This window comes from Asparagus officinalis, chromosome 4 (assembly GCF_001876935.1).
Source record: "Asparagus officinalis chromosome 4, Aspof.V1, whole genome shotgun sequence".
Taxonomy (NCBI): Eukaryota; Viridiplantae; Streptophyta; class Magnoliopsida; order Asparagales; family Asparagaceae; genus Asparagus; species Asparagus officinalis.
Genome location: NC_033797.1, coordinates 58,303,936 through 58,319,394, shown reverse-complemented (window position 1 = coordinate 58,319,394; position 15,459 = coordinate 58,303,936). Strand labels below are relative to the sequence as shown.

Genomic DNA, 15,459 nt, shown 5'->3' with positions numbered 1-15,459 from the left:
ACCGACATTGTGAGTGAGTGTATACGTTGATCGGTGATCATTGAAAACCTACATAGTGTGATTGTAAACGTTATTTGGGTGAGTGTAGAAAACCCAGTTGTGATAGTGGATTTCTCTCCGGGAGTGGGAAGCGGAGACGTAGGACGGAAGGTCCGAACTCCGTGATCATTTGATTATGTTTGAGTGTACTTTAGCGTTTATTCTTATTTGTGCTCATTGCTCATATCTCCATTGTCTCATTATTTACTTTGCCCACTATCTTGTTTATGTTTATTTCACCCTTGTGTTAATTTTTATATCCTTGCATATATCCCATAGTATATCTCATTGCTAGGATATATCTCATTGTTCATATTGCTTATCCTAGCTCATATATCTTGTTGTATTTTATACTTTCTAGGATAACTTATTAATTAGTTTTAATTGGCATAAAATCAGATTAGATTAGCATATGACCCTAATCACCCCCCCCCCCTCTAGGGTCCAACAATTGGTATCAGAGCTTGGTGCTCTTTGATTTAAGGTCTAATCATCTTGAGTTAAAGATCCAAGTTATCTTTTTGTGCTAATCTTGTTTTGATTGCATTTGTATCTTGCTTGCATATTTTTTACAAATTATGGATATGAATGATGCATCTTGTTTAGGCTATGATTCTAGTGTTGCTCCTAAATTTAATGTTTTCCCCTATGCTCAATGGTGCTTTAGATTCAAAATATTTATTCAATCTAAAAATATCGATTTATGGGAAATCATTGATTGTGCTTATATTGTGCCCATGTTGGAGAAATCCAAGTGGAGCAAACTTGATAAAAAGATATTTATTATGAACATAGAATTTTTATTAAATGTATTTGATTCATTTATGTCTAACAAGCTTGATTCTTTTGATAGTGTTTACACCTTATGGAAATTTATTGAAGCACATCAAGTTCATGTGGAGCATCATGCACATGGCCACTAGGCGATAGCCCTAGTGAGGTTTGCGGGTTCAAAACCACTAATAATTTATCTAGTGATGAACTTGCTTGTGCTAGTGAAAAATTATTGCATGCGTTTAACAAATTGCAAAATGATTTTATTGATTTAAAAAGCAAGCATGAAGATTTAAAATCTGATCATGAGAAGTTAGCTTCCAAATTTGATATCATTTCTCAAGAAAATGTTGCTCTTAAAGAAAACAATGATATGCTAAATTTGGAAAATAATAATTTGAAATTGGATATTGCTAACTTGACTCATGACAAAAATAATACCATGTTAGAAGTAGAGAACATACAAAATAATACTATTTCTTTTATAAATGACTATTTATGTTCTACTTCTAATAAAAATGCATATGTGCCTAAAAATGAAGATTTGAATCTTATGAACAAATACATTTCATCTTTAGATTCAACTTTGAAAACATGCATTAATAATCATAAGAGGCTTATGGATATGTGTGCCAAGTCTAAGTCATCATCCACTCATTATGCACACATATATAACAAAGTTTACAAATGCTCTAATTGTGGCCGAAAAGGTCATTTATCAAAATTTTGCTATGATGCACACAACCATAAGAATGCTAAGGCTCCTTGTGCATCTCATGTAGCTTCTTCATCTTGTACACTTACACATTCACATGCTCATTCTCACAAAGTTTATCATAAGCATGCTAGTGTGTTCGAGTGTGATCTTTGTGGTCGTTTTGGTCATTTAGCCAAATATTGCTTTGATTTGAAAAATAAGTCTCATTTGCCAAATGTTTCTAGTAGACCACATGTTTATAAATATAATGTTTGTGGTAGATTTGGCCACTTAGGAAAGTTTTGTTTTGATAATATTTCACATTTGCAAAAAGCCTCAAATAACTTACCTTCGTTTGCAAATGTTCCACGTGCACCTTTTAATGGTCAACATAAGCAAATGCTTACTTTCCATTGTACATATTACAATTGGAATGGTCATTTGAGTGATTATTGCTATAACCGATCCCGTACACCACATATTCCCAAGAGGGTTCATAACCCTAGGGCTTTGAGCTTTAATGATAGGGGTCATGTCCCTAAACCTCTTGGTAGAGGGTTCATAACCCTAGGGCTTTGAGCTTTAATGATAGGGGTCATGTCCCTAAACCTCTTGGTACCAAGATTACTTGGGTACGATAGGGGTCATGTCCCTAAACCTCTTGGTACCAAGATTACTTGGGTACCAAAACAAATTTGATTTTAAAACAAGAATTTTAGTGTTCTTATTTTTTTCCATTTCTTGGTTTTGAAAATTATGTTTTAAAATCTTTTGGTTATGAAAACAATTTTTTTTTTATCAAATCTTTTGTTTTCATGATTATTAGTTTTGATTTTAAATGAGAGGTTTGTAGTTATATACCATCCGGATTTATTGGGTGTTTATTCCCAAATCATGTTTACCGGATGCTTAAATGTTTATATGGGTTATTACTAGCTCAAGAGCTAGATATGGTTGCCTCTCATGATTTTTTGAATCAATGATGATTTGGTCTTATGTTTTTGGATTTAAACTTTGATTTATGATTTTATTAATTAATCTATTTTCATTTAAAAACTTTTTGCATGTTTCTCATGTTCCTCTTCTTTTGATTTCATAAATCTATGTTTATACACTATGGTTTTTATGCTTGAGAAATGAGACACTATGTTCACTTTGATATATTTATATATGTTCTCATTATCTTTATGTATGTGAGTTGTGTTTAGCATATTTTCCATCTATGCTTGCTCACATATGTTTGCCATGATCTTCATTTCATACATTCATGAGGCATTTTGATTGGGGGAGCAATCCATATATCTTTCTATGTGTTATACTCACCTATGCTTATTTATAGGGGGAGCTTTCGTTCTCTTTATCCTTTTGTTCCCTTTTTGATGTTGTCAAAGGGGGAGAAATATTGTGAGTATATTCTTTCTTGTTTATATGCATGATATATTATACTTTGTATATTCATTTCCCTTCATGCATATATCTTTTTTGTAAATTGTTTGTCATCATCAAAAAGGGGGAGATTGTTAGCCTTCTTATTTTGATAATATTTAACAAACAATTTACTTCTAATGTTGTTTGTCTAGTGTTTGTGTTTTCGTATTTATTCTAGGTAAACAACGAGTTGGAGCATGGATGGAATAGAGCTTCAACGACGATATCAAATAGAGGTTGGAGGAATTGTAGAGTGAAGCTTATGCAATTCAAGTTAAAGATCCAAGTTCAGCTTCATCCGCATAGTATACCAAGTCAAGCTTATTGAAGATCAAGATCGACTTGGGTAATCTAGTTTAGGTTTTATATTATGTGTGTTAAGTACCTTAAGCTCAATATTATATACACACACGTATTTGGTTTCTATGTACATATATAGTTATATATATACATGCATGCTTTTGGTTTTTCATGTTTACAAATATGAAATTACATATTTCATATTTATTATTGTGATTTGGTTTAACTACTTAGATATGAAACAAATATATTTTCATATACATACTCATATGTTTCATTTTCTATTGTATTTGTAAAAATATTATACTCTTAGTTTTTGGACTTAACAATAATCATATACATATTTTATTAAGTCTACATAATCATTGTACAAAGTGTCAAACCATGGTTTAGCCAAAATATCAAAATTCACATATTTACATTTTTATGTTTTGGCCTATTTTGTAAAATGATGATATTTTCCATTTGGAAAATCCTTTTTGGAAACCAGTCATTGTAACATATTTATTATCATGTCTACAATCATTCCCCAAAGTTTTATATTTTTAGAATTTATTTGATATTTTTAAACAGTGTTTTAAAATCAGCAAACTGTTTTCAAAACTTGGATTTTCATATATCAGTTCACGGTCGACCGCGCCTGAGTTCTTTCGTCAGTGGGCAGCAGAGACTTTCACGGCTCGACCGCCGCGGTCGACCGTGAGCTCGAGATTTCCCACGCCCCCCGCCCGGCCCCCCCCGCCGATGTCTCTGGAGCGTTTCCTGTTGTTTTTGTTGCTCGCGGTCGACCGTCGCTGTCGACTACCGTTTATCCCAACGGCTCTTTTGGTACAAAATTAGATTTCTGATTCTTGGGCTGTTTGGTCTTTTCCCTTGGGGTTTTTGCTATTGCTTCCTCTTCCTATATAAACCCCCAAACCCCCTTCTATTTCAGCAACTAATGGGATGTTTTAAACAAGTTTATAAAAGTTTTAACAGGGGTTTAAGTTTGGTTTAAAGCTGTTTTGGTTGGTTCACAAGTGGAGGAGATCATCTATATTGTTTGAGCTTCCTTTTAATCCATCTCTACATCTTGTTTTTCAGAGAAGAATTCCTAAACTCTATTTCTAGATATTTATTGTTTTATTCATAATTTCTATATGCTAGATTTTATTTGAGTTTAGTTGTTTTATTTATTCTTATTGTTACACACACCCACATGATCTTTTAGTATTTACATACATAGTATATTAGGGTTGTGAGAAATTGTAACATTAAGTTGAGCTTTAACTGAGTTCTCGTATTGTATTAGAGAACAAATCATTTGTTATCTTTGTGAGATTGTAAAGTTTTCAGTGAGCTAGAAAACCGAGTGTGAGGAGTGGACGTTGATCGGTGAACGTTAAAAACCGACATTGTGAGTGAGTGTATACGTTGATCGGTGATCATTGAAAACCGATATAGTGTGGTTATAAACGTTATTCTGGTAAGCATAGAAAACCCGGTTGTGATAGTGGATTTCTTCCCGGGAGTGGGGAGCGGAGACGTAGGACGGAAGGTCCGAACTCCGTGATCATTTGATTGTGTTTGAGTATACTTTGGCGTTTATTCTTATTTGTGCTCATTGCTCATATCGCCATTGTCTCATTATTTACTTTGCCCACTATCTTGTTTATGTTTATTTCACCATTGTGTTAATTTGTATATCCTTGCATATATCCCATAGTATATCTCATTGCTAGGATATATCTCATTGTTCATATTGCTTATCCTAGCTCATATATCTTGTTGTATTTCATACTTACTAGGATAACTTAATAATTAGTTTTAATTAGCATAAAATCAGATTAGATTAGCATAAGATCCTAATCCCCCCCCCCCCCTCTAGGGTCCAACAATTCACACTGTCGCGGGGCTCTACCGGAGGTGCGGAACTCGATGGAATCGGAGAAACATGTACATAACATCTTCTGTCTTGGTCTTGGCGTGAGTCAGACTTGAGTGACCCGCGGCTTGGACGGTCAGACTTGAGTGACCCATGGCTTGGAGGGCCAGACTTGAGTGACCCACAGCTTGGTGGGTCACCTGGGTGTGTCCCGTATTTTTTTAATCTTTTTGGCCGTCGTCTTGGATTTTGGCCTCCATACTTTGTGCAATCTTGGTGGCTTCTTTTCCACTACTTCCTTTTGTATTTTTTGGCTTCTTGCACAATAATTCTTGCATGTGCAAGCAATACGTGGCGTTTCTGAATCCGTTCCTGAAGAGTCGATCGGGTCCTTTTGACACGGACCTATTTATTCTTCGCTGGTTTGAAGGAGGAGGGGTTGTCCACTCACTGTTGTAGCGGTTGGCGCCTCCTTGACTTCAAATCCGCTTCATAGTAGATTCCATCAACTGGATCCAAGGTTTTGGCTAGCTGGTGTGCGAGGCGTTGTTGCCGTCTCTGACGTGCTCTCTTTGATAGAATGGGCATGTTATCAGCAGTCAACTCCTTGCTCAAGGGGTTCAGATCTGTGGCTTCAGCCTCGTCGGATGCCAACGGGGCGTTGCGAGCCACAAGTGAAGCAGTGGTGAGATCTTCTTCTTGGACCTTTGAAGCTGAAGTCCAGCGAGCTTTCTTGGAGTAGGCCTTCCTGCACCTGCGAGGAGAGGCGGATCTTGAGGATGAGGACAAGTACTCCTCGTACTTCTGTTGGTCAAACTCATATTCGACCTCTTCTTCAACTGGGATGAAGATCCGAGGTTACGACACGTCAGCCTTCGCAGAAAGGTTGTCCACTCCCACTGTGGTCGCTAGTGTGTTTGGGTGGAAAGTCGATTTCATTGAAGAATCCATTACAACTTTGAATGTATCAATAAATTCAAGAAATTAGCCTTTTTATAAGATTTTCAATCAACAATTACAACTTTCTCTCAAACTGTACATAAAAGATGTTTACCACCTATTGCTTGTGCGGGATCATTGCCAGTATCGGAGTTTATCCGTGGACCGCCTACGGATCAGATCTGGTTAGCCAAAAACTGGTAATCGATGCTCTTTCTTCACGAAGGAAGTAATCGCAGCAGCGGTAATCTCGACCAAGCGAGATTACGGCTCTTCTCGAGATTAAGACTAAGCTTAAATCCAGAGGAATAAGTGGAAAACAAGTCTCAAATCTCTCGAACTCTCTTTTTATTGAGGAACTCCGCTAAGATCTGCTAACTCTCTAAAATTCGTGCTTCACTCTCCAATTTAACAGCACTTCACCCTCTTGATTTTCTAGATGTAGAATGGAGGCCTTAGGGTTATATTTATAGGCCTCGGATGCGGGTATTTGGATGAGAATAAGCAATTTGACCTTATCTTCAGTCAATAATGGCTTAACCACGTTTGTAGATGATATCAAGTCAGTTGGGAACCCCTGGAATAGATAAATCCTGTGAAAACCACTTAAAAACCGTCGAAAATACGTTTGGGGGTCAAATCAGAACGACTGGCACTAGTGACCCGCGTGGGTGCGTGTCATCCATTGGTGACCCGTGTGGGTGCGGGTCACCCCTTGGTGACCCACGTGTGCGTGGGTCACCAAGTGGCGACCCGCGCTCCCACGAGGGTTTTGAGGCTCTTTCTCTCTCTCTCTCTCTCTCTCTCTCTCTCTCTTCATTTTTCGCTGTTTCCCGACCTTCCCGGACTCGTATTTTCTACCGTTCTGCATATTTGGTCGACTCGTTGACTTGTAAGCTTCGTTGAGGGACTGAGCGACGAAGCGTCGGTCACTTGGGGCTGCGTGACAAGCGTGTTTGGTCACTTGTGGCTGACTGATGTGCGCGAGCTGACTGACGAGCGCGTTCGGTCACTTTGAGTTGACCGACACGCGCGAGCTGGTTGATGTGCGTGAGTTGACCAATGCGCACGAGTTGACTGACGAGCGCGGCGCGAGCTGGTTGATGTGCGTGAGTTGACCAATGCGCACGAGTTGACTGACGAGCGCGTTCGGTCACTTTGAGTTGACCGACGCGCGCGGGCTGATTGACTTGTGCGTGCTAACCGACGAGCGTGTTCGTTCACTTTGATTTGACCGACGCACGCGCGCTGATTGACGTGCGCGAGCTGACCGACGCGAGCGAGCTGACTGACGTGCATTAGCTGATCAACGTGCGCAGCGGCCGATGGGATAACCCTTCTTGAGTCGTCCACTCTCCGTTTTGAGCTGCTTGCGGGATCTCATATGCAATTTTAGACGCCTGCAAAAAGCCTAGGCTACTAACACTAATATAAAAATTAATAGTCTTTAAGTAAATACTTCCCCGTGCACCGATCAACCATATGGAGAAAATAGATGTTTAAAAAGAAGTTAGTTAATGAGAGAGGTGTTAGAATATAATCTGATCGGGTCCTATATCATGCAGTACTTGTTAAAGTATAAAAATATAATCGATCCTCATTATAATTTTGATGTTTTGGTGCAATGACATGGTCTTTTGACACGGTATCAAAGCAACCAAGTTTGAAGTTTGCTGCGCACAAATCGGTTATGTTACACGAGTCCAGTTTTCCATCCATAATAGGGTCTTCAACTGTTAGGACCATGTTAGAATATAAATATAATTAATTTTTAACCCGCAACCCTCACTACAACTTTAGAATTTTGATATAGGCACAATACTTATAATCATAGGCTAAGCTAAGAATGACGTCGCCAAGGCAAGCTTTGGGGGACAAAGAAGGCCACAGGAGAGATGCTTGCCGGATGGTGGCTAAGCATGAGATTATCCATTTGCTTTCAGCCCAATTCTTAACTCTTTTTATATTTTATTCAGCGTGCTAGCTTTTAAGTAAGAGCTATACGTGATGTTGATGCCTTGTTTTATTTGGGGGCAGATTTTCTAAGTCTGGCCAACCTAATCTTACAATGGTAATATATAGTTTTATTAAGCACTAGTAAGGACAAGATTTGTATTATTAGTGGTTGCTCGTGAGAGCGAGTGAATGAAGATGTTTGTTGCTAATTAATGTTCAGTTGAGATGATCAGTAGTTATTTGGTCCCGAGAAAGTCTTAGGTGGTGATGACTTCTTTGAGCTTTTAACGTGACGCTCTCGCTGAAAGAACTTAGAGCATCTCCAACAGCTTCCTCATCTTCTTGAAATACTCAATTTTGAGGAATATAGAGCTGTTTTTTGGTCCAACAGATTCCCCATCTCATTCCCCAAAATAGGGAAGGAGGAGAAAAAATAGGGAGTCTTCCTCAAATCTGCAGCATTCTCCAAATTTTTAGGGAGAGCTTTATTATTGTAATAAATACGATTTTTCAAAATGGGGAAGCTGTTGGAGTTGGAGCAAAAATAATTTGGAGAATATGACTTTTGTTTCTCCATTTTAGAGAAAATTTTAGGGAAGCTGTTGGAGATGCTCTTAACAAGGAAGCAAGGGATACTATACAAATATGGACAAATTTTCAAAAGCAACCGTTTTACACATTTAATTGTAAAAACCGACCCTTTTTCAAAATAATTGCAAAAACCGACCTGTTTTCAGCCCAGCGCTGAAAACAGGTCGGTTTTTGTAAAAAAATCTCCGAAACATCACGGGAGTTCAACTCCCGTGAAGTTTATGCAGAAATTAAACTTCACGGGAGTTCAACTCCCGTGAAGCTTAATTTCTGCTTAAAACTCCACGGGAGTTGAACTCCCGTGGAGTTACAGTCAGCAATTCCAGAGAATCGAGTCTCTGGCAAATTGTGACTGCAACTTCACGGGAGTTCAACTCCCGTGAAGTATGAGATCTTACCTCATTATCTTGAAGCACTCAAAAGAGAAAATCCGGGGACTGTCTACGAAGTATCTTCGGACCCCGTTGATGGCGGAGAACGGCGGTTCACCGGTGTATTTTGGGCATTTGGACCCTGTATTGATGGGTTTCGATATTGCCGTCCTCTTCTTAGTATTGATGGAACTCACTTATATGGTAAATACAAAGGCGTTTTGCTTGTTGCAACCGGAGTTGACGCGGATGGCGGGTTGTTTCCTTTAGCATTCGCAGTGGTTGATGTTGAAAATACAGAGAATTGGGCTTGGTTTTTTGCATGCATTAGATATCATATCCCTAGTGTGGGGACGCGGCCGATTACATTCATATCCGATAGGATGAAAGGAATTCCAAGAGCACTCCAACGACATTTCCCGCCACCACATGCACATCGCTATTGCTTGCGACATATTAGAGACAACTTCAAGAAGAAGTATGGAAACGCTCAGGTTCAAGACTTACTTTGGCAAGCCGGTTGTGCAACAGAAAAATATGTTTATGAACAAATACGAGAGAGGATCAAGTTCACTTCACGAGCCGCACATGATTGGATCGAAACTAGTTTGGGTCCAAACAATGTTGATAAGTGGGCTTTATGTGAGGATGGCGGTCGACGGTTCTGTATGATGACTACGAACGCGTCTGAGAGCTTCAATGGCGTGCTCAGGCATGGGTCATAGAGGATTCCCATGCCCATAGTCATTCGGCATGGGTCATAGAGGATGAGAGGGTACTAGCTTTGATCGCTCAGGCCGGTTTTCGACCGTGTTCGACGATTCGTTATATCAGGCTTGATTGGCCGCTTATCGCTGCTTTGATTGAGAGGTGGAGGCCAGAGACCAACACCTTTCACATGCATATAGGGGAGTGCACCATCACTTTACAGGACGTGGCCGTCATACTTGGGCTCCGGATTGATGGACCGGTAGTTACGGGCACCGACGATCATAGTTGGCCGGAGGTATGTGGCCGGCTACTTGGACAGGTTCCCGACTTGAGGAGTGGTGCGATGAAGCTATCGTGGCTTCGTCAGACATTTCAGGGCGACATACCAGAGGATGCCTCTGATGAGACGCTCCAGTTTCATGCTCGTGCATACATATTGCACATGATAGGGTGCGTACTATTTCCTGATGCGAGCAAGACTCTCGTACATGCACGATGGCTGCCACTGCTGGAGGATTTTGGTGTATGCGGGGCACTATCGTGGGGCAGTGCGGTGTTGGCATATTTGTATCGAGAATTGAGTAGAGTATCTCTGATGCAGAATAAAGAATTCAAGGGATGCTGTACGTTGATACAGATTTGGTCATGGGAGCGCATTCATATTGGACGACCCACTTTACTTATGCACCGTGACTTAGAGGGGCAGTATCCGTTGGCATACAGGTATAATTGTACACACACATATTTCATTCGTAACCTGAATATTTGTACTTATATATTCGCTATTCTGCATATAGGTATAACGTGCGATACGCTCAGTACAAATCAGCGACGCGTCACCGTCAGTTTTACCGAAATGAGCTTGATGGCCTCCAGCATGAACAGGTAAATATAAAACTCAAGAAGTATGAATATTATAGTTTTTCTGTATGATACTGATAAATGTTTTATTTTATTTCAGTTCAAGTGGAGACCCTATACACCGCCGGAGCTCGATATACATTCTCTTGCACCTATCTGCCGAGATAGTCCCGGCTTGTGGAGAGCCAGAGTTCCATTGATCTGTTGGGAGATCGTAGAGATGCATGTACCGGACCGTGTGCTACGGCAGTTTACACTCTCTCAGCATATTCCAGATCCTGTCGAGCAGATCAATCGTCGGCGGCGCCCTACATCGCACCGGACTGACTGGGCCGTAGTCCGTGCGGACTACATAGGCAGGTGGGTTCAGAGGTGGGATTGCATACAGGATACGAGGCCCACAGCTGTTGACTATACCACGTATATGCGTTGGTATTGGGGTATCACACGTAGATGGATCACGCGTGACCCACAGCCTTTAGCTGGACACATGCCACGCCCACCGACAGATAGTTACATCCCTAGTGGGATGAACGAGAGAGATTACGTAAGTTTCTAAGCTAAATTATAATATTTTTTATTGAGTTGATACTTAATAAATTGTTTACCACGCAGGTCCGTGTTTTAGATAGCATTGATGCTGATATTGATGCGCACGTGACTGAGATTCAGGATCAGGTGGCGTTAGGTCTCCTCAGCAGGATCAAGAAGAGCATAGCGCAGGTGTTCCATAAGACTCACGTCGACGAGTTCGCAGGCCGTGAGGACAGGTCTCGCTCATTTGGACGGGCGTACGCTCGACGTCGACGGCCGCGTGATGATGACGCCGGCACTTCGCATGCCGATGGAGCCGGCACTTCGCATGCCGATAATCTGCAATACGAATTATGCCCAATCCCGAATATTTAATTTATGCATCGCCTTCCAATCCTAAGCATTCCAACACTTGTGATATGATACATCCAGTTGGTGGTTATGCACTAAAAAGACGGATATCTTTTCGGCCTTAGATCAGATCTCACTCAGATGCGGTAGAAATCAATCGATATATAAAAGAAGAGGACGCATTCGCAGAGACTCGATCTCTGGCAATTTGTGGACTGCAACTTCACTGGAGTTGAAATCCCGTGAAGTTGCAGTCACAATTTGCCAGAGACTCGATTCTCTGGAATTGCTGACTGTAACTCCACGGGAGTTCAACTCCCGTGGAGTTTTAAGCAGAAATTAAGCTTCACGGGAGTTGAACTCCCGTGAAGTTTAATTTCTGCATAAACTTCACGGGAGTTGAAATCCCGTGATGTTTCGGAGATTTTTTTACAAAAACCGACCTGTTTTCAGCGCTGGGCTGAAAACAGGTCGGTTTTTACAATTATTTTGAAAAGGGGTCGGTTTTTGCAATTAAATGTGTAAAACGGTTGCTTTTGAAAATTTGTCCATACAAATATTATGATTTGCAACTGTAATCATTATTCAAGTATTAATTAATTCCTACATACGTAGGAGAAGAAGCAGGGTGCTTTCCTTTGGACCCCAATTTCGTAAGCCTACAAGCCTACTAATGATTCAGCAAAGGCTTAACAAAGTCTCAAATACTGCAGTAGACCGGAAATCTGCATGTGCAGGAACAGAGCGAGAAGGTTCTCGCCGAGAAACTCTTAGGTTCTCCACACGCCCTAAGTGGCGTACACCGCTTCAATAGGCATAGGCTTTGTACGTAGCACTCTCAACACCCCCACATCACCTTCTAATTTATAAGATTTTTTTTACCCCTCATTTTGTAAGTGAATTGTGGATGCCACATTGGTGCTCATTGAGGGTACGGATCCATGATGGGCGAGACAGAGAGATTCAAATGATCGTTTGGCAAGATTCTAATTGCATAGCTTATCGCTTCACTGAAGTCCTTTCGAGTATGCCTGTCCAAAAAGCCCACCGGTCTGGGCCTGACCTGGAACCCGGCCCGGCCTCGGCCCGAAAATCCAGGCCTGACCGGGTTCCGAGCCCGGGTACGGGCTGCCTCAGCGGCGCCCAGCCCGGGCCCAGCCCGGCCCGGAACAGCGCCGGCGCCGAGCAAAAATCCGGGCCAGGCAGCCCGGGCCCGGAGCTCAGCCCGGTGGCCCGGTGACCGTTTGCCAAAATAGGCCATCCACGGCCGGCGGCTGGCAGCCGGCCCGCGCCGCCACAATGGTCCACGGAAGTGACCTTTGTGGCCAAAATGGTCGGGTCGGCGCCGGCCATAACGGCTATAAATAGTTTTTTGACCGTTTTGTCCCCAAAACGGTCAAAAACGGCTATTTTGTGAGGTTATTTTGATCATTTATTTAGAGGGTTGGCTCTATAAATAGAGGGAGGTTTTCATTTGTTTTCTTCACACAAAAACTCATCTACTTCTCTCTTATACTCTTATACTCTCTTATACTTTCTAATCCTTTCATCAAACGGCTTTCGGATCTGATTATGAAAAGCAAAACCTATCTCCCGATCTTGAAAGGAGTCCTCCAACTGGGTCTACTCCTACCAATGTTAATCCAGAATCCGGTGACGACGAATCTGCACCAAGAGCTCCTAAAAGGCCAAGATCTGATGTGTAGAATTTTTACGAGAAGATCGACGTCACCAAGGATGAACACGGTAGGATCCTCACCCAGAAGGCTAAGTGTGCGTTGTGCGGCAAGATTTTTCAAGCTCATCATAAGAGCAGCACCAACCACCCCAAACGCCATTTAGATAAACACAACAAATGCCAGACTCCTTAAGGTGATATCCGACAATCAATGATTTCTCAATCCTCCTCTTCTGGTAGTCTCGGTAGTTGGAACTATGACGCTGCCAGAGCTAGGAAATGCGTAATCGGGTTTATCATTCTTAAAAACCTTCCTTTTAAATTAGTAGAAGATGATGAATTTGAAAATATGTTTAGAGATGGTTTTTCTCTTCAAACTTGTCAACGTGATATTTTAAAATATTATCAGGAGGAACAAGAAAAAATAATTTCTTATTTTAAAAATTTAAACTGTAAATTTTCTTTAACTTCTCATAGTTGGACATCTAGAGCACAAATGGATATTTATGTATCACAGCACACTGGATTGATAAAAATTTGTAAATGTTTAAAAGAGTTGTTTCTTTTATTACAATAGAAGAGTCACATACTGGTATTAATATTACAAATTTAATAATTGAAGAACTTATGAAATTAGAAATTTCAGAAAGAATATTTTCTCTTTCACTAGAAAATACAAGTAATAACAATGTAGCTGTTGATTTTATCAGATCAACTCTGTTATTACCATGTCATGGTGATCTTTTTCATATTAGATGTATCTGTCATATTTTAAATTTAATTGTTCAAAGTGCATTTACTGAAATTAAACCCGTGATAGAAAAGGTTAGAACAGTTGCTTATATGCATAATACTTCTGAACAAAGACTTAAAAGATAGAAACAATTTTGTAAAAGAAAAATATAAAGCCCAGACTAATTCCAAAAGATGTTGACCATAGGTGGAATTCCACCTATGCAATGTTAAGTATAGCAATAGAATATAAAGACATTATAACTGATTTTATAAATTATTATGCTTCTAGTTCTAGTTCTGATAGCACTTATGGAATAACTGAAGATGAATGAACAATTATATGTAATTTAAATAAAATGTTATAAGTTTTTTATAATGCTACAATGTTATTATCTGGCTGTTATTATCCAATCATTACTTTAGCTGCTTTACAAATTTTAAATATTCAAAAAAAATTTGGGAAATATCGTATGGATGATACTTTTGGATCTATGACATTTCAAATGGAGAGCAAATTTAATAAGTACTTTAGGCCTATTCCTCATATTTTTGGTTTGGGGGTTCTTATTGATCCATGCTTGAAGGATATTGGCCTTCGAAGTTTGTTACAATCCTTGTATGGTAATCAGATTATAGACTTAGATGATGGAACTACCCTTACTGCTATTACTCATCATTTAGCTATTAGAAATTATTTTCATACATTATATCATGAGTATGAAGCTAGACATGGTGTAGCTACACAACAGTCTACAGCTTCGGTTTCTTCGAGCTCATCCCGAGGTAAAAGTATAAGTTTTGATAGGTATGCAATGGTAGCTGAGCTAACTGGTGGATCTGGAATTGAATCGTCATCATTGGAGGTTTCTGAAATAGATGAATATTTATCCGCTTCTTTAGTTAAATGTCAAGGAAATGCTTTAGATATTTTGTAATGGTGGAAAGTATATGGATCAGTTTCATATCCTATACTTTCCACCATGGTTCGTGATTTACTAATAGTGCAAGTTTCGACGGTAGCTTCGGAATCCGCCTTCAGCACAGCAGGACGTTTGATCGACGACCACAGGACATACTTAGATCCGTATACTGTACAAACGGTGATGTTCTTACAAGATTGGTGGATGTACGAGAAGCGAACGCAAAGTATCGATCGGATGGCTGGAATTGAAGATAAATTTAAAGAATTGGGACTAGCAGATAGATATAAAGAATAAATAATATTCATCAAATTGTAATTTTTATATCTTACCTTAAAATTTGTAAAAAATTATTTTGGAAATAGTTGCAAATGATAGTGATATAGGTGAGTAGGTGCCAACCTAGTTGGGATGTACTTATCTATTGTACTGCGATGAATTCCAAAATAAATTTATACTTGTAATTTGTAAATGATTTATTAATTATTAATAAAGAATTTATTTTTATAATTTTTTATTTGTAATTTATGTCATTTTAAGTGATTAATCAAATTATTGTTTTTTATTAATTTTTTGTCTTTTTTTATAATTTAAATTTTAAATAGAATTAAAAAAAAGAAAATAAACCGGGCCGGCCCGGAACCCGGCCCGATCGGGACCGGGCCCGGACCCGGACCCGGCCCGGGGTACCCGGGTCCGGGTCCGGGTCC

The 15,459-nt window shown here is 39.8% G+C and overlaps 1 protein-coding gene across 1 annotated transcript; it reads left to right on the top strand.

The window, feature by feature from the left end:
• On the top strand, nucleotides 9,056-11,440 carry LOC109838759 (serine/threonine-protein phosphatase 7 long form homolog). Its single transcript, XM_020407177.1, has 5 exons — nucleotides 9,056-9,163; nucleotides 9,891-10,393; nucleotides 10,468-10,555; nucleotides 10,632-11,078; nucleotides 11,147-11,440. The coding sequence occupies exons 1-5, from the start codon at nucleotides 9,056-9,058 to the stop codon at nucleotides 11,438-11,440; spliced, it is 1,440 nt and encodes a 479-aa protein (XP_020262766.1).

What these genes read in the sequence shown, in the direction of transcription:
- LOC109838759 (XM_020407177.1), top strand. Translation starts at nt 9,056, where the DNA reads ATGGCGGAGAACGGCGGTTCACCGGTGTATTTTGGGCATTTGGACCCT. An exon ending in ATGGCCTCCAGCATGAACAG is followed by an intron (nt 10,556 to 10,631) that starts GTAAATATAAAA and finishes ATTTTATTTCAG; the next exon opens with TTCAAGTGGAGACCCTATAC. An exon ending in GGATGAACGAGAGAGATTAC is followed by an intron (nt 11,079 to 11,146) that starts GTAAGTTTCTAA and finishes TTTACCACGCAG; the next exon opens with GTCCGTGTTTTAGATAGCAT.